This window comes from Schistocerca piceifrons, chromosome 1, assembly GCF_021461385.2.
Source record: "Schistocerca piceifrons isolate TAMUIC-IGC-003096 chromosome 1, iqSchPice1.1, whole genome shotgun sequence".
In the NCBI taxonomy this organism is placed as follows: Eukaryota; Metazoa; Arthropoda; class Insecta; order Orthoptera; family Acrididae; genus Schistocerca; species Schistocerca piceifrons.
In genome coordinates, this window is record NC_060138.1 from 367,239,402 (window position 1) to 367,265,260 (window position 25,859).

A 25,859-nucleotide genomic window follows, 5' to 3' on the forward strand; every position below is an offset into this window, starting at 1 on the left:
CAGGGAACAGGGGAATGAGCTTCATAGTGCAGTAGGTTAAGACAAATCATATAGGTCCACAATGATTTGATAACTATTTGGAGTTTTTGCTATGAATTAATTTATTCAAATTGTTCACCATTTGCAACATTGACAGAGCTTGCTGAATTTAGGATGTTTCATGTGCTACAGAGTTCGCACCAACTGCGATACCATTTTGTTCAGTGGTGCAATCTTGGGGTGTATGATAACAAATAAGTTGCAGCTGTCAAACAGCGTTCGTGCCAACCACCAGGGACGCTGTGTTTCATAATACGCTTTTACATTATCTTGTGTTGTTTATTCTTTGCCATCCGAATTTTTATGATTTTGTGAATTTTTATATGATTTTGTATGTTCCATCCTTGATTCAGTCACTCAGGGATGCAGCGCCAACGACTGTTTTTCTGACTTGCCCCATTCTGAGTTATATGCACCCCCACAGAATGTTTCGCCTGTGAGTTAAATGTTTTGTTTCCTACTGAATTTAAAGAGTAACCACTTGTCCAATCTGTTTGGCAGACATTGTTACCACAATAAAGAATCTTGTTCCATTGAAACCTCCAAACTGTTTTATTCACGCCAAGAAAAGGTCAGTTAGCCCATATGATGCTAATCTTGACAAGGATAAATTCTATATTTTTTTGTAAGTTGATATATTTTGTCCATATGCTCAAGTACTGGTCCAAGAAAATAGAGTTTCTGCAAACACAAACTTAAGTCACAATGCAGGAAGAATTCTCTTCCTGTTGTATCCTGAGAAGTTGTGGACTGCATTGCACTTTTGCCTTTTATTGAATGAAAAATTTTCAAACCATGCACATTTCTGGTCAATATTACAAAATATATGTATTTGTTTCCGCTCTTAAGTTCACTCTTATTTGATGTATGCAATTCCTAGAAAAGTCACACACTCATTACTTACCAAGATTTATTTATTCGCCTACAAAATATGATGCATACACTACTTATATTACTTGTAAATATAAGATCTTGCAGATGTCATTGTCAGACATAATAATTAGGAAGCAATAGTCAGTGTCATTTCACATTTGTTCATAAATTGCAGATGAAGAGGATACAAGGAATCTAGAAGAATTAGAAACATTGGTATGGACACCAAATCACCATCTGAATGATAGGCAAATTGACCAATTTCTTGTAATATCGAGATCAGTTGGAACCTTTGCACGGGCACTCGACTGTTCAAGTTCTGTGAAGCAGCCTAGTCTTCACATGAGTGCAGCCGCAGCGTCAAGAGATATCACATTGGTAAGAATCTGCATGGGCTGAAACTTATTTTAAGCTGAGTTGTGTGTTTAATACATTATGGTTGAATTGGTATACATTACTTCATTTCAGTTCCATGCAATGGATACACTACACAAACATTCATACAATTTAGCAGAAGCTATTAGTTCACTGATTCCATCTACCGGTCCTGTACTATGTCGTGATGAAATGGAAGAATGGTCTGCATCTGAGGCAAATCTTTTTGAAGAGGCTCTTGAAAAATATGGAAAAGACTTCAATGATATTCGGCAAGATTTTGTGAGTTACTTGAAAATGAATTCCTGTTTTCCCATCTTATGTTACTCAGCAAGTCGCAAACTAATTTTTATGTACGTTTTGTTTGGCTTATTGTGAACACTTCTGTTCCAGCTTCCGTGGAAGACTTTGAAAAATATTATAGAGTATTATTATATGTGGAAAACCACAGATCGTTACGTGCAGCAGAAGCGGGTGAAAGCTGTCGAAGCAGAATCTAAACTGAAACAGGTTTACATTCCAAACTAGTGAGTATTAGTCCCACATAATACTTCAAAACTGTCAAGGACACCTTTACTACTCTTTATTTTGTACCTTCTCCAAAATTTTAATTTATTATTTTATTGTGTTTGCAGCAACAAACCCAATCCAGCTGTAATTAACAACAATAAGAATGTTGTTAATGGTAGCAGTAATGGTGAAGCTGCTGTTGGTGGGAAAGCCTGTGAATCCTGCAGTGGTACTGTCAATTATATGTGTTTGTTTTGCATTTAAATATAAAATTTTTGCATCTGTTACTGTAAAACAAACTGAAATACAGTTTCTGTAGAGATACTCATGTTTAGTATAACTTACCTTTATACCAATGTAATGGAAGGAAACATTCCACGTGGGAAAAATTATATATAAAAACAAAGATGAGGTGACTTACCGAACAAAAGCGCTGGCAGGTCGATAGACACACAAACAAACACAAACATACACACAAAATTCAAGCTTTCGCAACAAACTGTTGCCTCATCAGGAAAGAGGGAAGGAGAGGGGAAGACGAAAGGAAGTGGGTTTTAAGGGAGAGGGTAAGGAGTCATTCCAATCCCGGGAGCGGAAAGACTTACCTTAGGGGGAAAAAAGGACAGGTATACACTCGCACACACGCACATATCCATCCACACATACAGACACAAGCAGACATATTTAAATATGTCTGCTTGTGTCTGTATGTGTGGATGGATATGTGCGTGTGTGCGAGTGTATACCTGTCCTTTTTTCCCCCTAAGGTAAGTCTTTCCGCTCCCGGGATTGGAATGACTCCTTACCCTCTCCCTTAAAACCCACTTCCTTTCGTCTTCCCCTCTCCTTCCCTCTTTCCTGATGAGGCAACAGTTTGTTGCGAAAGCTTGAATTTTGTGTGTATGTTTGTGTTTGTTTGTGTGTCTATCGACCTGCCAGCGCTTTTGTTCGGTAAGTCACCTCATCTTTGTTTTTATATATAATTTTTACCTTTATACCATATTTATGTGAAGTATGCAGAAGAAATGAGGAATTTGTATCTGTCGTTGTCAGTGTTGCATGACATTTTACTTTACTGGAGGGTGGTTTCTTTCTAATAGGAAGTGTACCCTTATATTTAGGTACTGTCTCAAGCCAGTGGTATGCCTGGGGACCATCGCACATGCAGTGTAAACTGTGTCACAACTGTTGGCTGTATTGGAAGAAGTATGGTGGACTCAAAGTACCATCAAGAATTGGTAAGGCATCCTTAATTTTGGATATAGTGAATTTTGAATCACATTGTAAAGAAAATAAATTTAAATTTTTGTTTTTAAATACAATAAAACCAAAAGAGTAAACTTTGAGGGGAAGATAGTGATGCACAAAAACATGTATGCAACTGAAGAAGTGTTGCTTGGAAATCATTCTAGATTTATACACAGTATTCTAAAGTAACATTGCAGTTTCATCAAGCTGTTGGTTGACAAAACAACCAAATTATTTTCTGGCAGGTACATGTAGAAAAATATTAACGGTACAAGTAGTTCAATATTGGCCTTAGTAAATTATTTTAATATTTTGTAGTTGCTTTCAATTTATTACTAGATGCACTAGGTACGTAATTGGTAAGAGTTCTTTAAAAACAAAACTTGTGTTGATAAATTATTGTCTAATGAACAGTCAGATTTGGTAAGAAATTAAATAAAGCTCTACAAACAAATATTTGTGTAAAATAAATCTTCAGAATTTGAATAGCTAAAGGTTTCAGGAATGCATGTCTGTGTGATGATGAGATTGAGAAATCTCCCATTACTAATTCCTGTTACTACAGTTAATGGCAAGCAAGGAGGAAAGGATGAAATAAGGCTTCATTAAAGGGAAACTACTCCACAACCCTCCACCCACACATTTGAATAAGTTTAGATAAAGGATGAAAAGAGTTTACGCGACGACTCTAGGTTTCGTGAAGTGTGCTTCCAGGCCACTGAACAGGCGCAGCATGTAGTGGCACAAGTTGTTGGTGAAACAAAGCAGTTCCAGCTTGTCTGAACTTCGATGACATGGAACTTTTAGTTGCACATGTTTTTGAGGCTAGATGGCATATCAGCAGCATAGGAACAATATGAAGTTGGGAACAGAAGAAATCTTTCCATTCTTGAGTATCTTAGTCTGCTCATAAGGAGATGAATAATTTCTGTGGGAAGTGGAGGAAGCAAGGTCTGCTCACTGGCTCCCAGCATACAGGCATAGCGTGGGGCGGGTGGTTGGGGTGGGGGGACTCTAGCCATGCTTATGTCACAAACTGCTGGCACCACATGTCTGTTCACATATTGATTTATGCTTCAAGTGGCATTGACAAGTGTCTTCTATTGGCCATCTTACCAACTGCCAGCAGCTGCATGTAACACCTCCGTGAAAGTAAAAGTTGACACAGGAGCCTAACAAAAGCATACAGGATTCATGAAATCAAGATTGATAGTTTAGTCTTGAATGGTGATGCTTGTTGCTACTAATTCCCCATCAGTTCCCATGGCACAGAAAAGAATGATTAAAATTTTCAACATTTATTGCCATATGTAATTCTGAATTGTAAGCAAACTTAAAGCTTTTAGAATCAGTCTTGTTATATTTCTCATCTGTGCATAATTCATTATTATCATTACTTTTATGTGATTCCACAGTTTCAATAATGATTTTGTTTATTATGGGTTCAACAGCACCTTTGTGACTCTAGTATAGTCCTCTTCCAGTTGTTGGACCTTCCTTCAGCACCCTTCCCAGTCATCAGCCGTTACTAAAAGAATTCCTTGGCAATCTTAAACAGAGTGTCATTGGACGTGCTTCATGAAATGTTGAGCTTTCTAAACTACCATTTCATTGTTGCCCATGCCAGTTCCACCGCATTTCAACATAGGGTAGCTAGTAGTCAACTGTGTGGCCTTTCTCTTCATATCACGTTTGTCCACTTGTCCATATGGAGTGTTGTTCATCACAATGTCTGTCTTTCCAGGAAGATTCACATTGCATCAGCCATGAATTGAATTAAAATAATGATGACAGTCATTTCTATAAAGATATTTAAAAAGTGACACGCGGCAGTATACCAGCCAAAAAAGTTAACTACTATACAAAAGAGGGGGTTCAGATATTGGTGTTGTTATTGCAGCTTTAGTCATTTAGTGGATCACAGGAAATGCAATGTTTCTTATTACTTGCAAATAACAGGTAAATAATTGCAGAGTGTGATATAATGCCTGGGACCATAATCTGCTCAACTGCATAGGTGGTTTCAAAAATTCCATCCCACCTATGGGTTCTTCTCCTTGTAAGGCAAACAGTACCAGTAGTTCCTACGGCAAATAATAGTGCTTTTACTCACAAACAAAATGACAATTTTGAAGTAATTCAGACAATGGGGAAGACAATTTCCAATCACTGTTGAACTGAAAAATTTGAATTACCGGGAGTCCTGGTGATTTCACAGGATTATCTTTGCAAAAATTCTGAATTCTTCTCAAAGTGTTCCTGTGTACTTTAATGTTTGCCTCGCCAGCTTATCAAGAGATGTATTAATTTGCGACACAACGGAACATGGCACAACAGTCACTTTGGCTACGGATGCAAGGTTCTGTATTAGGTCACTTACTTTGGCAGTGGCCAGACACAAAACATGAGCAGACCGGAGTTAGCAGACTTTTGTCGATCCAGAAGTGGGGAGTATTCCATGTGGGCAAGTGTTAACTCAACCATTACTCATGCAGTTGTCAAAACTTTCATTTCAGACATGAGTAAGATACAACACGACTTTTAACTGAACTGTACAGTGGTGTCACTGTGCCTACAGATCAGTTTCGAAAAAGTATTTTCATGAAGTGAGTTTTGGAACCTAGTGTCTTCTTGTAAATTAGCCTTTATTTACCCATAATCTTCATTTATAGCTTATTGTGGGTGCTTGTCCCTACAAATGGTTTGTTAATTTGTGATCCACAGCAACTTCTTACTATTTCCTTCTGTTCTATTTAATTATTAAGATCAATAATTTTTGAAAGAGCTTATAACTAAATTCCACAGTATAAGTTTTTGTTTCTTGTTGCACTCTTTTGAAGTTCCATTCAGAGCGCTGTTTTAGTGTAACATTGAACATTGGAGTAGAATGTTGATTTCTATAAAATATCTCTGGAAATTAGACCTATGACACATGCTTGTTCTACGTTAAGCATGCACTGAAGTTTTAATATTCCATTCTAACCTTATATCATCACTAGAAAAGTTTTTAGTGCATTATTTCATTTTTTGATATTGTGTCTCCTTTTTGTGTCTGCAGGAGAAAATGACCCTGACAGTAAAAAGAAGTCTGGAAACATGTCTGATGATGGTAATCATTTATAATATTCATTAGTGTACTGCTTATAATTGAAAAGATAGCAATTTTACTTATTGTTCAGGAAACATGAAGCTGATGAGCATCCACATCAACACATTGGGGACAGACCAGTTTCTGCAATTTTTTGGGTCATTAGTCTTTTTTTCTGCTGAATTTTTATCTCTAAATTGTTGTAAGATCTGTCTGTCTCTGTTTTTGTGTTCTTCAGCAGTTCTTACGACATTCAGATTGTAGTTTTGATATTGACTGAGATAAATCATAGCAGCTAAGTAGTTGTGTCACTGAAGTTAGTCCACTAAATTCTGAAATGTGAATCAGACATAAATTATATTTGACAGTGTATCTCACTGTTAATAGACTTGAGATTACTGGGCTTGCTCATCTCGCTCTTATTATTTATAAAGCTGTTATCGTGGGAATCAGTTGCAACACTGTTACCTGAAAGATATTGTGTGAGCAGAAGAAAATAACTTATAAATGTCGGGTGCTCGTACAACTTGTGTGTTAATAATAATTTATTAACTGTAAGTTTTTGTGAATATTTAATCTCATATCTGGAGAAAGAGAGATAAACTAAATTGTGAAAAGGCGATATTCTATGCAGGCTAGCTATTTTGTAATCACAAAATCTATCATTTTGTTACAGAGAGGGCTCCATCAAACTTGACTTCTCATCGACCACACAGGTGTAGTTTAGTGAATTGTGGAAAAGTAAGTCCTTTATATTTTTCGTTTTTTCACTAATAATTTTTGGCGTGATATTGAGTAAAAACAAGATAAAAAAATCTCTAAAATTATGCTAAATATGGGGAAAAGAGAGTAACTGCAGAAATATTCTAGAAATCCTTGCATGTATTTAAGAAAATCACTTCTTTGTATGGGGAAGATCTTTAATTAAAAATCTCTATATTCTAAGAACAATTGAATGCCTGTGTCGACATGTGATCCAAACAGAATACTGTTAATTAAAAAAAGCTTTCCTTTTTTTCCCAGTTTACCAAAAGATGTGCTTTTGTGATTTCAGGAGTTCAAACTGAAGGCACACTTGGCAAGGCACTATGCCACAGCTCACGGTTTGGCAATACGTTCTGGTTCACCGAGGCCCATCATGAAAACCCGCACAGCATTTTACCTTTGCACGACTCCATTGACGAGACTCTCTCGTCGCCTTTGCAGGCACATTATACAACCTCGCCATGCAGCCAGAGCGCCTTTCTGGCCTATCAATGTTGCACACGTCAAGCAGGAATGTAAGCAGTATTATTTTAAGAGTATGTTCTTTACATAACTTGGGTATTTGCGAGTTCCTTTTTGACCAATGATATAAAAACCTGAAATAATATGGTTTTAACTAGATGTGATATTGTCATCTTTGGCATGCTAGTGTAAAAGGGAGGACAGAGTCAGCTGCATGACAAAATCCATGCAATTCGCACATTTGTTTACTTACATATATAAGCAGACTCCCAGCATTTCCTTTGTCTTGGAATAGAATCATGTGCATTACCTGAATTCATTTCAAAAACTTAGGTACAAAAGCTTGACGTAAGATTTAAACATTTTCTTTTTTGCGCTGTTGCCATAATAGAGACCACGTTTTTGGTTATAAATTACTTAAATTCCAAAAGGCTGCAGATAATATTTCAGGGTGTATACGATCCGGGAGATCCGGGAATTTTTTCGTCCGGGTGAAAACCGGGATAAACCCGGGAATTTTTTAGGATTGCGGGAACTTTTCCTTGTTTTAGTCACCAATTAAATTTTTGTGATTTTGACTGGTAAGAACCAATACTCTAACGAAGGATATTATTGTATCCCGCTTCTGCTGAACAGTGCTGCAGCAAAAAAACATGAACGAGATAAAAAAAAAAGACGAAAATGAAACTGAAGTTGCAAAGGAAATACGCCATCTACAACAACAAAACACAGTGCTCATACAAGCGTCTGCCAGCCAAAGTGTGTCAAAGGCTTTAGGAAGAATATGCAGTGCTTCCTAACAACAAATTGCCTCTGATGAGCGTGACATGACAGCTGTTTGCATTTGATTCATTTGAGCAGTTGCGGGCAGGCTCTTGCGCATGCGCAGTTGAGTCGCCTGTGAGTAGTACGTTCTCCCGCTTCTCGCTACAGATGTGTGGCTGGGTGCCACTATCTAGTTGCTCCGGTTCGGAAACATTGTAGATCCAGGGCTGATGCATAGAGCAGTCTTGAGTTGTAGTGGGGAGGTTGGTAGTCTCCACGTGACCTGTGTTTACGTTTAGTGGTTTTGCTGTTTCCTCTTCGTTTATTGCTCTCACATTAAATGAAAACAAAAATCGGATTTCTGTGGCCGGGAGCCACCAGATGAATTAAAATACGTTCGCATAGTTACGGAAGGCCAAAATATGTTACTAGTTTCACCTTTCTGACAGTCAAGCGTTAATCACATTGCAGAACAATGAAGTTATTTTTGTCGGTTTGCTAAAGAGATTTGTCTTTTATTAATATTTTGCACTGAGGCAGTCAATTTATTTGAAACGAAGTGTTTAATTTCACACTGTTGGCTAGTTTCAACTGTTCGCTTCATTTCAAGTGCACGTTTTCCATCTTCTGGCTCGTATGGCGTTATGCCATAATAAAGAACCAAACACGAGATAATACAGTACTGGTACTCAAGAAAATTTACATCCGAATCTGGACAAACGATTGTGCACTTTAAGCCAAATTATGCATTATAGTATAGTTCACGAATTTCCAATGCTCCTGAAGTATCCTTTGATGTCTTGTTTCTTTTATGACATAATGCAAGAACTTTTTAATGTTTTACACGTACGAACGTGCGGGCTTCCTGCATCATCGTAGCTGCGCAAGCGCAGTGACGCCTGTTATCTGGCGCTCTCTGGCAACTGCTGAAACGAACCAATTTCTAGCAGGTCATGGAAAAATATTATGAATGGTGGTTTGAAAAGTGTTACTTTCAAAGTAAATTTTCTTTTATGCAAGATGAACTATGTGCGAGAATGTACGATGAATTTCTTAAATCACAGAGCGTTTAACTCTCATCTAAAAATCAACTCTTTGAGAATGACCATGTAGAAGAATTTCGAGCCCAGAAGATCAGACCTTTACGTCGTTATTAAAAATTTTACTGGTACATTTGTGTGATGTATCTTAAAGTGTAACACGCGCAAAATGATCAGCATTATATGTGGAAGCTTAGCTTCTCTTGTAGCTTATTAATCTTCGAGACCAATATTATTTGTGAAAGCTTTGTTTTTCTTCTAACAAAACTATGTATATTAATTTAAACCATTAACTTTTCTTTTTGTGTGTTCGTCCTACTTAAGAGGGATCTTGCTATTGGTTGACTACCCTATGTGTCCTGTGCTGTCATCAGCTGCCGAGGTCACGTGACATGAGCTATGACTGGCTTACAAAAGCGCGTCGCAATCTCGATTTCATTGCTTCGGAAAGTAACATGCAGTGTTTGGTGGAATTCAAATTTATACCTCCGTAAAACGAAGAAATGCAGCCTACATGTTGCTGCACATCAAAGATCTTTCCAAAACGTGTTTTTTTTCCCCCTGGGTTTCATTTCCTAAAGTGCCGGCAAATTCTACGTCTCTGTATAAAACCATAAACATTCTAACGATTGATGAGTTTTAGAGTGCCGAGGAAAAGTATACTCTCATTTAACATGGAAAATGTGTATTTTCACCCGGGAGAAAGTGTATTTTCAACCAGGAAATCCGGGAAAAATCCGGGAATTTTTTTTTTCCTTGTCCACGTATACACCCTGTATTTGTAACATATCAAACTCATAAAGTAAAAGAAAATCAGCAAGGTCAGTATAAAGTTATTTGTTTGCTACTCAGTAAAATACTGCACCAGGCATAAATTGTTTAGTTTTCTGTAAAACATTACACCAGGTGTTATGCAGCTCTACTGCTGTTTTCAGTCAGCTGGAAATCACCCGGACATCTGTCAAACAATTGGAAGTGGCTGTGAATGGATGTGTTGGGAGAGCTACCAAGAGTTGTGTACCAGAGGTACTAAGGATACCTTAAGTTCTATCCTCTCCTGCAGACAGTGTCTCTCCGGCAGGAAAGAAAAGTCCCATCATTACCCATCCACTTGATGTGAGTGGTGCATCAATGTTGGGTCTCCTCATCATATACAGGGGAGACAGCGCCGGGGGGGGGGGGGGGGGGGGGGGGGGGAGACTCAGGGTGTTATACCAATGCCTCTCGGAAAAAAGTGGAGTGTGCTGCCTTAACTGAAACTGAAACTGAGCCAGTGGGAATCACTCAATGTGTTCCAGGGAAACCAGCTTTGTCCTGTGTCAAGAGGAGCCAAACACAAATGAGTAGGGGGTCTATTAATCATTGGCAGTTCGAACATATGGGAAATAACTTGACTACTTAAGTAAGTGGCAGCAGGGGATGGGAAGGAACATTACGTACACTCAGTATGTTGAAGAGGCTACTGTGCCAGCTATTGAGGGAACCGAATGCAACCAACAACAGATTGTGGTGTATGTTGGAACAGATGATGCCTGTCATCTGGATTCCTAGGTCATACTTGAGTTATTATGGCAACTAGCAGAGAGAGTTGAGAATACCAGCTTTTTCACAGTGTTTCAGTGAAGCTCGCAATCTGCAACATTTTCCCCAGAACAGATCATGGCTCCCTGGTTCTGCAGCAAGAGAAAGGCTTCAACAGAGACTCTGAGGGTTCTGGGATGAGCTAGAAGACTCAGTGTGAGGTACAAGGAAATGCCTTCTGCAGGTGAGAGTATTAAAATCCTAGTGATTAACTGCCAAAGCGTTCACAACAAAATGCGTTTGAAGTGCTCCTAAAAAACACTGAATCTCATACAACATTATGCACAGAAAGCTGGTTAATACCTAAAGTTAACAGTAGTGGGACCTTTGTGGAAAATTTAAGTGTATACCAAAAGGATAGGGAAATGGAAAATGGAAGTGGTGTATTTGCCGCAGTAGGCAAGAAATTCAGTTCCACCAACATAGAAACAAAGCAGCCTGTTAGGTTGTAAGGGCAAGAGCCAGTGCCAAGGGCGGGCAAAAAATCAGGATAACATCTGTCATTCGACCTTCAGATTCTCCTCCTGATGTAACTGAAATAACTTATAGAGGAAACTCAATTTATTTGTACATACGTTCCCTAATGATGCTGTACTCATTGGATGAGACTTTAATCATCCAGCAATCAACTGGGATAGTTATAGTTCCGTTACTGATGAGTGTGAGAAGATATACTGTGAGACATTACTAAATATCTTCTCTAAAAACTACCCAGAACAGATGTTCAGTACCCCACCTGTGGTATATTAGACCTAATGGCAACAAACATAACTGACCTCTTTGAGGAAGTCCATATTGAAACTGGTGTCAGTGACCATGAAGCACTTATAGTAACAATGAACGCCAAAACACAAAGGGCATCTGAAACAAGCAGAAAGATTGATATATTCAGCAAACTAGACAGAGAAACAATAGTATCATTGCTCAGTGAGGAAGTTGAAACTTTTGACTCAGGGTAGCAGCACATAGAGCAACTATGACATCTAGTCATATGGAAAGCCTGTTAGCGGCTTCGAAGCTAGTGTCCAGACACTCATGGATGAGTCAGGAACTGAAACTGTAAATAGTGAAACAAAAACAGAAATGCTTAACTACATTTTCAAATGTTACTTTACAAAGAAAAACCCAGTAGTATTGTCCCAATTTAATTCTCGTGCCACTGAGAAGATGAGTAAAATAGGTTTTGGTGTCAGTGGCATGGAGAACATCTGAAACTGTTAAAATTGAATGGAGCCCCAGGGCCTGACAGAATCCCTGTCAGATTTTATACTCAATTCGCCAGTGACTTATCCCCTTTGTTAACTGCAATTTATCGTAGACCCTCGAACAAGAAACTGTACCCAGTAACTGGAAGGAAGTAAGCACAGCTTGCACATGCATATGAGGAGGGCAGTAGAAGTGATCCACAAAACTACCGTTTAATATCCCTGACATCTTTTTCTTGTAGAATCTTAGACCATATTCTGACTTCAAACATAATGAGATACAAGGCCTGTTAGAAAAGTATTTGACCTTACTTTTTTTTGGCACAAACCTGATGGATTTGAACCTAGCACGCTTGCTGACTCAAGCTTGAACCTTTGTGTGCTTGCGTGAATTTTTCCCACTCCTCAGCAGCATCAGTTGCTGGCAAGCAACAGTTGAGTGAGGTAGTGTGTAGTGCTTGCATCAGTTTTTCATTGAAGTGGAAATGATGGGACGACTGAAGCAGTGCTATTGGATTAAGTTTTACAAGAAACTGGGTGACAGTCAAGTGGAAACCATTTGGAAAACTCAAACAGCTTTCAGTGACAATGCTGTGGGCATCACACAGATTAAGGAGTGGTACAGTTGGTTTAAAGACAGCTGCACTCCAGTGGAGAGCGAGTCACACATGATTGGGTATCAGAATGACCATGTCATTCCCAAAGTGAACGCTGTGTGGTGAGGTGAAACCATTGTGTGATTATCAGAGAAATTGTGGAAGAGATGGGCATCACCAGTTTCTGACACATCCATTGTAACCAAACATTTGGCCATGAAGAGAGTGTTGGCGAAATTTGTGCTGAAATTACTGTTCGTGGAGCTAAAGCAACTTCATGTTGAAGTCTCACAGGACATGCTGGACTCCACAGTGATTCCAACTTTGTGAACACCATAATCATGACATGGAAACCAAATCAGTCGTCACAGTGGAAGCATTCCTCATCACCAAGGCCAAAGAGGGCCCGCCAAGTGTACAACAACAAAGTGATGCTGACTCTTTCCTTTAACTCCCGCAGTATGGTACACCACAAGTATGCACCACAGGGTAAATCAATCATCAAAGACTACTACAGGGATGTACTCCACCACCTATGCGACACTGTGCAGCACAAGAGACTGGACTTGCGGTCAACAGGAAATTGGTGCCTCCACCACGACAATGTTTGAGCACGTTATCGCATTTGATTCAGACTCTTTTGGCAAAATACCAGATTCCTGTGCTTCATCAGGCTCCTTACTCTTCTAATGTGGCCCCTTGTGACTTCTGGCTATTCCCCAAACTCTCATGGTCATTGGAAGGGGCGCAATTTCAGGCAAGAGACTTCATTGAGGGTGATTAGGCATCCAATGTAGCAGGTAAGCCAGTTTTTCTTTTTTCCTGGCCAAAGGTCGGATACTTTTCTAACGGACCTTGTAGCTCGTACAGAAGACCTCCTTCAAGCCAGTCAGTTTTTATTTCGAAAACATAGATAATATGGGACACAACTCACACTTTTCTCACATGAAATACTGAAAGCCATTTACCAGGGCAGATAGATCTTCATCTACACCAACATGGATACTCCATGAATCCCACTTAAGTGCCTGGCAGAGGGTTCATTGAACCACCTTCGCAATAATTCTGTATTATTCAACTCTTAAACAGCACGTGGGGAAAAAACAAACAGCTGTATCTTTCCTTGCAAGCTGTGATTTCCCTTATTTTATTATGACGATCATTTCTCCGTATGTAGTGTGGCATCGACAAAATATTTTCGCGTTTGGAAGAGAAAGTTGGTGATTGAAATTTCATGAGACGATCCCGTTGCGATGAGAAACACCTTTCTTGTAGTGATGTCCTCGCCAAATTTTGTATTGTCTCTGTGACACTCTCTCCCCTATTTCTCGATAAGCTAAAACATGCTCCCTTCTTTGAACACTCCTGATGTACTCCGTTAGGCTAGGATCCCACACCATGCAGCTGTACTCCAAAAGAGGATGGACGCTCTAAGTGTTCTGCCAATAAAATGAAGTCTTTGGTTTGCCTTCCCAACAACATTTTCTATGTGTTCTTTCCAGTTTAAGTTGTTTATAGGTATTTAGTTGGATTTACAGCCTTTAGATTTGATTGATTTATTGTGTAACTGAAGATAAACGGATTCCTTTTAGCACTCCTGTGGATGTCCCCACACATTTCATTATGTAGGATCAGTTGCCAATTTTCGCACCATACAGATATCTTATCTAAATCACTTTGCAATTTGTTCTGATTTTCTGGTGACTTTAATAGATGATAAATGACAGCATCATCTGCAAACAACGTAAGGCAGCTGCTCAGATTGTCTCCTAAATTGTATATATAGATAAGGAACGCTACCGTGGGGAAAACCAGAAATCACTTCTGTTGTTCATAATGACTTTCTGTCAGTTACTATGAGCTGTGAACACACTAACAGGAAATGAGGATTACATCACCTTGTGTGAGTAAAGAGTTGGTTGTGTTTCACAAGAACGATGTTTTTTAAATCCATGTTGATTGTGTGTCAATACACCATTCTCTTTGAGGTAATTCATAATGTACAAACACAATATATATATTCCAAAACCCTGTTGCATACTGTTGTTAACGACATGGGCCTGTAATTTAGTGGATTACCCCTATTGCCTTTGCTGAATATTGGTGTGACCCGTGCAACTTTCCAGTCTTTGGGTATTAATCTTTTGTCGAGCAAGTGGTTGTATATGATTCTTAAGTGTGGAGCTATTCTATAAGCATACTCTATAAGGAACCTAATCGGTATACAGTGTGGACAAGAAGTCTTGCTTTTATTCAGCGACTTAAGTTGATTCACTGCTCTGAGGATATCTGCTTCTGAGTTACTCATGTTGGCAGCTGTTCTTGATTCTAATTCTGGATTATATACTTTGTCTTCTTTGGTCAAGGAATTTCGGAAGGCTGTGTTTAGTAAATCTGTCATTTATTGTATTTCCATTGCTGTCATCCAGAGAAGGTTTTGAGTGTGTCTCAACACTAGCATACTTTGCATGTGACCAGAATCTCTGTGGATTTTCTGCCAGGTTTTGAGACTAAATGTTGTTTTAGAAACCATTATAAGCATCTCGCATTGAAGTCAATGCTAAATTTGAGTTTCTGTAAAAGATCACAAATTTCGGGGATTTTACGTTCGTTTCAATTTTGCATGTGGTGGTGGTGGTGGTGGTGGTGGTGGTTTTTTTAGTGTACCATAGGGGATCAGCTCAATCATTTGTTCACTTATTTGGTATAAATCTCTCCCTTTTTTCCCTTTTTTAAAAGCAGTTGATTTATTATTTATTATTTATCCACTACTAGAAATCCTAACAGCAAGTATCAGATGCAATTGGAGATCATAAAATGAAAGCAGTGCTTTTTGCCGATGGCCTGATGTTATGGGGAAATTGCGAGAAGGAGGTGCAAGAGCAGTTAGATGCATGGGAGGCAACGGCAGCACAATATGGAATGCATTTCTCTGCAAAGAAAAGTGAAATAATTGTCACAACAAGGAAGAAGAATAGGCCAAATGTGGATATAACTTGTGGAGGGGAAAAACTACAAGTGGTAGAGAACTTAAAGTACCTGGGAAGCGTGATTGAAAGTAAGGGGGGAAACGCAATGGAAATAAATGAAAGGTGCAGAAAAGCAGGGCAGTTCTATAAATGCATCAGGGGGCTTATTTGGAGCAAGGAGGTGCCACAGAAATCCAAGGGAATTATATACCGAACCTACTTTGTCCCCATATTGGCATACGGAAGTGAGACATGGGTAATGCACAAAAGCGACAAAAGTAGAATACGGGCTAGTGAAATGAAGTTCCAGAGGAGCAGGTTGGGTGTAACAAGACGAGACAGATTGCGAAATGTGTATGTGAGGGAAAGACTAAAGGAGGAACCAGTACAGGACAGGATAGAAAAATCAAGACTGCAGTGGTATGGACACATGAAGAGAATGGATGAGGGAAGAATTCCAAAGAGGATGTTTGATCTGCAACTGGAGGGGAAGAGGCCCAGAGGAAGACCAAGAGATAGATGGGTGAAGGGAGTGAAGGAATGTGTGATGAGAAGAGGAGAGAACTGGACGAAGGTGGAAGAGGGGGAATGGTGGAAAGACAGAACACGATGGAGACGCTTGTGTTCCCGACAGACCCAGCCAGTGGCTGGAAACTGTCCAAGATGATGATGATGATGATGATGATGATGATGATGATGATGGTATAAATCTCTCAATTGCTGTTGATACTGTTTCTTTCAACTCAAGCAGCATCTGGTCTACACTTACATTGTTAAGTTGGAAGGAATGGAGATTGTCTCTCAGAAAGACGTCAAGCAAAACTTTTTTCTGCTTTTTTGAACAAGTGTATTTTTCATTTATTTTTGGTGGATTTGGGAGTTTTGGTATTCAGTCTTGCTATGACAGCCCTGTATTCACTAATCCCTGTATCTGTTTTGATGCTTCTTATTAGCTCGGGATTATTTGTTGCTAGTAGGTCATGTGCCTTCTCGCAACTATTACTCTTCGAGTGGGCTCATGAACTAAGTGCTCGAAATAATCTTCAAGAAATGCGTTTAGCACAATTTTGGATGACACTTTGTGCGTACCTCAGGATCTAAATATATATTTTCATCATCGTATCTAAGGTAAATTGCAATCGCCACCAACTATGAATGTTTGAAATTACACTTAAGTTTTCTTTGAACCTTTCAGCAATTGTATCATCTGAGTTACGAGATTAGTAGAAGGATACAATTATTATTTTATTCCAGTTGCCAAGAATGACCTCTACTCATACTAACTCACAGATACTGCATACTTCAATTTCGCTGGAAAATAAAGCCACTTCTAACAGCACCAACCGGGCCACCACCAGCTGCATTTAGCTTATCCATTGTTAGGTCGCGAACAAAAACTTTGGCTGAACTTATCTCCAAATTTAGTAAGCTTTCAGTGCCTATAACAATTTGAGCAGCAGTGCTTTCTTTTAGGCCGTGGAGCTCTGTTATTTTCCCAGCACAACTATGATATACCGATAATTCCTAGATGTATGTTCTTCCTGTGTTTGACCTGCATCCTTTGAAACTGAAGCACTTCTTGTGTTTCCCCTAGACCCTCTAACCTAAAAACTTGCCCAGCCCACACCACACAGCCCTCTCTACCTGTTTCGTAACCTCCTGCATGTAATAAACTCCTAACCTGCTTAGCGGAACACAAAAGCCAATCATCCTATGGCACAAGTTAAGGAATCTGCAGTGCACATGGTCACAGAACCTTCTGAGCCTCTGATTCAGATGCTCTTCAGCTCTGTACCAGAGGTCCGCAATCGGTCCTGTCAACTACACTGCAAAAGGTGAGCTCTGTTTTCATCTCACAAGCAAGACTGGCAGCCTTTACCACTTTCGATAGCTGCTCGAAACCAGAGAGACTCTTTTACAATCCAAAGCAACACACATCATTGATAGCAGTGTGAGCCACCACCTGCAGTTGGATGCACCCTGTGCTCTTCATGGCACCCAGAATGTCCTGTTTCACATCTGCAGTGACTCCACCCAGTATGCACATGGAGTGCACACTGGCTTTCTTCCTCTCCTTGGGAGCCATGTCCCTAACGGTCCCCATAGTGCGCCTATCATTGGAGCTCCCAACTACCAATGATCCCATCCTCTGTGAGTGCCCAGATCATGCAGGCTGAGTGCTTTCCTCGGAGACAAGTGACTGCATCTGACTGAGGGACAGTGTCAGCCACAGACAGCACCTGGAAACTGTTTGTCAGATTAATTGGAGAGGCCTTACATTTGACCCCCTGCGAAGTCTTTTCTGGCCTGCCATTTCTCGAGGTGACCACCCACTCAAATACGGGTGAGGGTCAACCTGATTGAGGGAAGTAACTGGGCTGGCCATTGGTGTAGACTAATCGGCGGGCTCATGGGTCATGCTGGACATCCATTGGATTCCCACAGCTGGCCCACAACAATGATGTCAATCCACTGCAGCCTCAAGCTGTGTAACCGGGGTCAACACAGTGTGGAGCTGAGAGCGATGTGTCACTGACACGGCTAGCGTCCATACACAGCAGTCAAAGTCCCTATCGTGGAAAACTACCATACACAGACAAACAAAGGACTATCAACACATACTGCAGACTTCTACTGTAGACACTGAGGAAAACGCAAAAACTGTGTCTAATAAATTAGAGTAACTCACAGAGATTAAAAAACTAAAGAACCAAAGCACACAGGTAAGACTAAATAACTCGCTCGTGGTTAGGAACTCTTAAAATGCCTCAGTATTTCTAGATTTCCAAAAAGCATGTCACACAGTACCACACCTACACTTATTATCAAAAGTACAGTTGTATGGGGTATCAGATGAAATATGTGAGAGGATTGAGGATTCCTGGTAGGGAAGATGTAGCATATTGTTTTGGATGAGGAGTCATTGACAGATGCAGAAGTACTTCAGGTGTACCTCAGGGAAGCGTGTTGAGTCCCTTGCTGTTCATGTTGTATGTTAATGATCCTGTGGACAGTATTAATAGAAACCTCAGACTTTTAACGCATGATGCAGTTATCTACAGTCAAGTACGGTCTGAATGAAGCGCAAGAAATATGTCTGAATGAAACTCAACCAGTAGAAGGAAGGATTGAAAAGAAACACACAAGAATGTTATTACCATTAAGTCAAATGGTTAAAAAAAATTGAACGAATTTATATATTTTACCCACTTTCTGCATAGTCATCAACATTCTCAACTCATTTTTCTTATCATGGATGCCAATTTCAACATTCCCTGTTCATATAAGTCTGGTTGGATGATGTAAAGTCATCTGCGGACTGCTGATTTCACTTCCTAACTGTTGCAAACCATTGGCTGGCCACGAATTTCTTCGTGGGACCAAATGGATAAAAGTCCAATGGTGCAAGGTCCGGAGTGTACAGTGGGCGTTAGACACCTCACACCCAAATTAGACGTATTCTCGTGAAGAGGAGCAGCAACATGGGGGCGAGCATTGTCATAAAGAAGTTTGACACGATCAGCACTGATGTTGTGGAGTTTGCCATGAAGTGCATGATGCAAAGTAACCAAAGTTTTAATGTAGACTGCAGCATTCACATTGGTCGTGTGTTCAGCAGAGTCCACCATGCATATTTCAGAACAATGTCATGAGTATTTTTGTAGCAGATTGAGTCACTTTGACTTTTTACTGGGGAACCAGCATAATTCCCCTCCATAGAGGCCTGTTTGGTTTTGGGCATCTAGTGAAATGCCCACGACTCATCACCAGTGATGGTTCCTTTCAGAAAGTCACACCCTTCTGTGGCATAGTGCATTAATTGATCCAAGCTTGTAATCACTCGCTGGCCCTTGTAGTTGTTTGTCAGGTTCTTAGGCACCCAAGGAGCACTAATTTTACAAAATTTCAGTGTCACGAACAATATCATACATTGTACCAAAGGAAATGTTGAACTGCTGCTATAAGGTTGACAATTGCACATGCTGGTTGCTCAAAATTGGTGCCTCAATGACTCTGTCATTCTGTGGGGATGCTGCTGTTACCTGCCATATGGAGCCTTGTGAATCACTAAGGTTCACACAGCCCTCTCGAAGGAATGTACATAACTTGTAGGCATTGCTATGGTCCATACAGTCATCCCCACACACGCCTCACATACCCCTGTGAAATTTTGCTCTGTTTGTGCCCTTTGGCCCACAGATATTGAACTACATGTCACGAGTTGACGACAGTGACATGCGTGCCGTGTTTGTTTCATAGTTCAGGCTTCTCTCGCTAGTGCTGCACATGAAAACAAAATACCCCCTATAGTCATTGACCAAAGGAACTTTTAAGTATCCAGTAATGATGATTTCATGTGATGAGCGGGCAACATATTGTCATCAGAATTTCTTTTTTCTTTGCTGCCAAGTGAAAGGTGGTATTGAGATCCATGTATGTTTATTTTCTGGCACATTTAATTAAATCATCCTAGCTTATACCCAAATCTATAACTCTTGTGTATATACATCTTTGTTGTTGTTGTTTTGACCATGCCTGCATTTAATGTTTGAGGTAATTTTGAGGTTTTGAAAACAAAAATTTCAGTCATGCTGATAATGGTGGTGAATGCTTGTAAATGAATTTTTGATGCTAAGTGAATAGTCCTATAGCTTCTCATCAGTGTTCTTCATACCCTTTTTACTGTTAGGATGAAACTTTGAGGAAGTAATACATACACCATACATATGAAATAATTTTGCACAAAAAGTCTCTGGCCGTGCAAAACATTCCATTCCTCGTTTTCTATATCTAATAACAATATTAATGAACTTGAAATTTGGCAGTGACAGTTAATTTTTCCAGTCAGCTCAAATGTTTGTAGTGAGGAGCTGTAATGTATGCTAACTATTGTTAAATTTCTTTGAAAGTGGTACACCATAATTGCTTTTAGTGGCAATTGATAGTGTCATTACTTGTAACAGATGTTTGAATATAATTTAAGTATGTAGATATGTTGCAATTATTTTTTAATTTTGAAATTCCTCTTTTGTAATTTCAGGCCAGCTACATATGGGAGGGAAGACAATGCTGGAACTGAAAGAGTTAATGAGATATCGGAAAAAAGAGAGAGGTAGTGTAACATACATTGCAAACAGGTTGGGACAATCAAATCTTGTCACTCCTGATTGGCTAATCCTCACAGCCAAAGATATGCTGCCAAAACCTGATCATGTTTCTTTTCCAAAACCTCCAAAAGCACCAGGTTTGTAATTATTATGTTTCATGTGTTGTAGAAATAGAATATCTATTGATATTTAGGGCTTAGAGTGTTGTGTGATATCCAGAAAGATGGTGTAGAAAAACAGAACTGTACAAGAACGTCCTGTGAGCGGAAAAGAGGATATAATAGCTCTATCTTCTATTACACATAAAATTTTAATGTATAGGTATGTGTCATTAAAGGAACATATGGTGAGAAAAACAAGCGAAATAAATTTGCGGTACTCTCTCTCTCTCTCTCTCTCTCTCTCTCTCTCTCTCTCTCTCTCTCTCTCTCTCTCTCTCTGTGTGTGTGTGTGTGTGTGTGTGTGTGTGTGTGTGTCTAAGAGTTGCTTATTTTGGTGTTATTTTGTTTGCCAATTTTTGTTTGTTTTTTATGTATTTATTTTCTGTGCATATAACAAAAAGTTTTTGGACATTGTCAGGAAGATTTAGCTTACATTACACATATACAGTAAAATACTTACATTTTTTTCATAACATCATATGGATCAGACACATGTCTGTACACACTATTTTTCAAAAGGGCACTAAAAGTAGAGTCCACTATAGTGTAACACAATTTAGCTTATATTTATAATAGTACAGTACACATAATACTGTGTGTAATTACATTCTTTCATACCACTGATAGATTGGAGACATTGTCTATATACACTGTTTTCCAAGATGGCACTACAACTTAAAGTCCTCTATAGAGTAACAACACTTCTCTATTAATACTTGCTTCAGTCTACTTTTTAGCATATTTAGATTTGCTTTCTGGAGTTCACAGGGTAGTGCATTGTAGTAAATTGCTTCCATTCTATGTGGGCTGTGGTCCGTTGCCTTTTTATTGGTCACAATTCTATGAAAATTTTCCCTTCCCCTTGTATCATAGCTGTGTACATTACTGTTTGTCATATTAAATTCAGGATTTTGTTTCACGAACATGACTGTCTGCAGTATATAGATGAAGTACACCGTAAGAATTTTATATAGTCTTAAGATGTCTCTACAAGGCTCTCGCTTCTTTACGGTGGCTACCATTCTTACTGCTTTTTTTTGTAATCTAAAAAGTCTATCTGTATGAACTGCTGAAGCCCCACCCCATATCTCAGTACCATACTGAAGGTGCGGATGAATCAACCCAAAATAAATTTGCCTTAAAGTATCATGGTCCAAGAAGGCTGAGACCCATTTCAGTAGATACAAATTTCTACTGATTTTCTTGCAAATATTATCTACATGTTCTTTCCATGAAAAGTGTTCATAAACGACAATGCCCAAAAATTTATGTGAATTTGCATATGCAAGACCCAATGGGGATGTAAATACAGTATCAGTTATGGCAGCATTGTAACTGAGGATGAACTTCATTATTACCATTTTGTCTTTATTTACAAGGAGCTTGTTTGCTGTGAGGTATGCGGACAGAGTATTGAAACTGATCTCGGTACTGTTAGCTGCAGACTGCATATCACTGCCACAGCTGATGTAGGATATGTCATCGGCATAGCTTACAACCATGCAATTTTGGGGTTCAGATAAGTTATTTACATGTACAAGGAACAGGAAATTCAGTGTAATATTTTGTTTTGTCAGTTTCAGTGGACTTTTCTGTTCGTTTCAGTTTTTGTGTTTTTCCTAGCAGCTTATTTTTTAAGTTGTACTGCATATTCATTCTTTTTGCTTTATTTTGCTGCGTTACATACTGATCAATTACATTACATTAATTGACATGACACATCACATTTATTTACTTTAATAAAGGAGAAACCTACTAAATCTGATCATTCAGCCTTGAGAAAAAGTAAAAATCTAAATTCAGCATTGAATAAGTCAGTTACCAATATTTGTAAACTAATATCCTCAAATTTTGTCATGTCCTGAGACGGAGTGAGTTAGACACGTTGCTACAACTCAGGGGTCTTACCTCAGCCGACCTTCTCGATGCGAGGAAGCAGGCGTGGGCAGCTTCTGAAACTCCAACGGCTGGAAGAATCAGGCTGTGAGGCGGTGCAGAGTACGGAACTCGATGAGGATAGGTTAGGGAAGCACGGTTATAAGTCAAAAGTTTCTTGTCGTCTGAAAAATGAAGAGCCCGTACTGGCACTGCTACTTATTCCCACTATCAGTCTAGTTCCCATCTGCTGAATCTATCTCCATGAGTGCTACAGAGCCAAGGCTAGCAATTAGTGCTAAGCCCCGTGTCTGGCACAAAGTGACAGAGTCTGTGTCGCTATACACCGCAGATCTCAGCTCCCTACTGAGTCCTCATGTGCTCTTATTTATACGGCTCATATGGCGTCACAGGGCGGCTTCTAGAATATTCTGTGATGCACTAGACAAGGCTAGTCACATATTCAATATTTCTCCTGGTGTGGCCTGTCTCCTGAGGCACAGCTAAGCATGTAATCCTGTTTGTTTTCCGGCGCCACTTGGTCAGCACTATCCATTATCGCTTCTCAGATATTGAGACAACACTTCCTCCCTGAGGCTGGCTCATAGGTGCTCCAGTGGAATAATTCATAAGTGTTCTAATTCATATGATTTGTGGAATTGAGATTCGCAACAATTTCACTTTGTAAATAAGAACATGGAAAATACTAAGTTTCATAAAATTTAGTAAATATTTCCATGTTTTGCTTTATGTAGTTAAAAACTGATTTTCCATTTTAAAAACGTCATTTATACGTAATTTTTGTGCCTCTCCTCACCATAGAAAAGTCCTTAAACATTAAAATTGCTTGTCAGTTGACATTTTACATGTTGGAGCTCGTTTCCTCTATTCCGAGCACTCAGTGTCACACCAAAATGTTCACCGTTACGATATTGTCACAAGGAACAGTCAGTTCACTTTCAACTCCTTGTCCTGCTTTCTTTCTTGATGTGTTTGGATCCTGAATTCTGGATCTGGCCCTTTCATTTCACATGTCATCAGACATAATAACCACACCAAAAACAACACAGACACAACAGTGGTAATGAAATATGCACATTTCACACACATCACTAACCTTCACTACTGGATCATTTAGCAGAAAACACAATTCAGTGTCACATAATCAGTTATCATCATAGAGGTCAGCCTACAATAGATAAGCTTCATGCAACATTGTGTGTGGCCGAACTTGAAGGCACCAAATCATCATTGTGACTGGATCTGTAAAGGACTAAATACAGAACTGTAACAATATGTGGTGCTGTAATGTAGTGGATAAGTAACTGTCTACTCATTCAGAAGGTTGTGGGTTTGAATCTCAACAGGTGATAATTTTCTTTATTTTTAAATATTTATCCAAATGACTTTGATTATTATTTTTATTCAGTTAATTTTTTTATTCTTTGCCACATCATTTTCATAATTGTATTGGGTTTTTTAGTTCACTCATGTTTATTTCTTCCTATCATTCTCTTTTCGTTTGCAATCTGCATGTATTGCCTACAACCTGTAACAGAGTGCCAACAAGGATGCTTATCATTTGGTATTGCTTCAGCTCATGTAGTCAGTGTGAGGACAGTTTCAGGCAACCAATGAAAGTACGAAATTGCAGTTTGCTTTCAGTTCTGAAACTGAAATTTTTCTGTCTTGAATTTGCATGTAGTGGTTATCTTTATTCACAGGAAAAAAGTGAGTGTGATTAATAGTTCTGTCACAGGTTGTTGACCACAGTTTCCTCAGATATATTGCACATCACAAGATTGTTCTTAGATTAGGACATCAATGTAAATTCTGGGTTAGAAAACGTGGCATCTGATATGGTTAAGTCGTTGGTAACTTAAAATTAGCTGTGGACAGCTGGCATTGCCATCATACCTGACGACAGCGGTTTCCAGCGTTGCCCTGCATTACATGTAACAGCACTTCAACACTTGTGAACTGACCTGGCATGTTTCTGCGTCGCCTTTAAGCGAGCGGCAGCTGATGCAACAGCAAGTGATTGACATCAACTGGCAAGTAATTTTAATTCAACTATAATCTTTCTTGCTGTTGGTCTGTTGTCAATGCTAAACACACTATATATAGAGGAGAAAGTCTCCAGTGCTATGCAAAATTTGACTTCAGTATCGCTTCGAAAACAATATTGATGACTTCACCATATTTGCATCAACACAGGACATGCAAATCATTAAGCAGCCAAGAAAATTTTCTCTCTCTCTCTAAAAACACACACACACACACACACACACACACACACACACACACACACACACACCTGCACTGTTGTGCTGAATAATACAATAGGCTCTGACGACATGTCTCAGCATTGTGAATAGAACTATTTGCTGCTCTTCACAACTTGGCCACACAGTCGTCTAGTCATTGTGTCCTTTAATGTAGGAGAGGTGTGACATTCCATTCTACTATCATTGACATATTTGCTCTCTTAAGAGACATGTGTGGGCAGATATTGAGGCCGGAAATCATTTAATTTGCTGATAGGCAGATCTCGACTGAACTATAAGATCAGTCTGGAACAGTTTCTCTGCAGAATAGTATATGAATGTTACATTGCCATTGCAACAACTTGAGATATCACACTGATTACATCATCTCAGCATTACTTGCCATTATTCTTGTGTTAACTCCATTTCACCACAGGGAATAGATTTTCTGGTGAACTTTTTTAAAAAAAGTGTGTTCGTACAGGGTTTCCAAGAATGTGGAAACTCATTCAAATCCCTTTCACAATTACAGACAGAGTATATTTTATTTTGATGATCAATACTATACTGTTTGTGATGAGATTGGCTTCTTCATAACATGAAGGATACGTCAGATTTCATGTCATGTCAGTTTTTGTGATTTCTTGTGTACTTACGTTTCTAATGTAGCCAATTGCTGTTCATAGTAATAATTCCTTTAGTGTTCCACAAAGGGTGCACTCATATTGAGCTTTCCACTCAACACTCTAAGACAATTCAAACAAAATAAAATATTTCCACACATAAGAATTACAGTGGATAGGGGTATATTCATTTCAGTGTGGCTAGCTCTAATTTAGGATTGCTGTTGTGATACTGCAACTTGATACATAATTTTCTGCAGTTCAGTATAGTGGAAACGGAGAAGGGTATGTCTTTAGGACTATTAACAT

The 25,859-nt window shown here is 39.1% G+C and overlaps 1 protein-coding gene across 3 annotated transcripts in view; it reads left to right on the plus strand.

The window, feature by feature from the left end:
* Window positions 1–25,859, plus strand: part of LOC124787791 (metastasis-associated protein MTA3) — a 221,515-nt gene that overhangs the window by 176,008 nt on the left and 19,648 nt on the right. For all 3 annotated transcript variants that reach the window (XM_047254701.1, XM_047254712.1, XM_047254719.1), the window contains exons 6-14: window positions 1,088–1,290; window positions 1,381–1,569; window positions 1,681–1,814; window positions 1,923–2,026; window positions 2,919–3,035; window positions 6,104–6,154; window positions 6,810–6,874; window positions 7,188–7,413; window positions 20,558–20,761. In XM_047254701.1, the coding sequence (XP_047110657.1) occupies window positions 1,088–1,290; window positions 1,381–1,569; window positions 1,681–1,814; window positions 1,923–2,026; window positions 2,919–3,035; window positions 6,104–6,154; window positions 6,810–6,874; window positions 7,188–7,413; window positions 20,558–20,761 (1,293 nt within the window). The remainder of the gene's footprint in view (window positions 1–1,087; window positions 1,291–1,380; window positions 1,570–1,680; window positions 1,815–1,922; window positions 2,027–2,918; window positions 3,036–6,103; window positions 6,155–6,809; window positions 6,875–7,187; window positions 7,414–20,557; window positions 20,762–25,859) is intronic.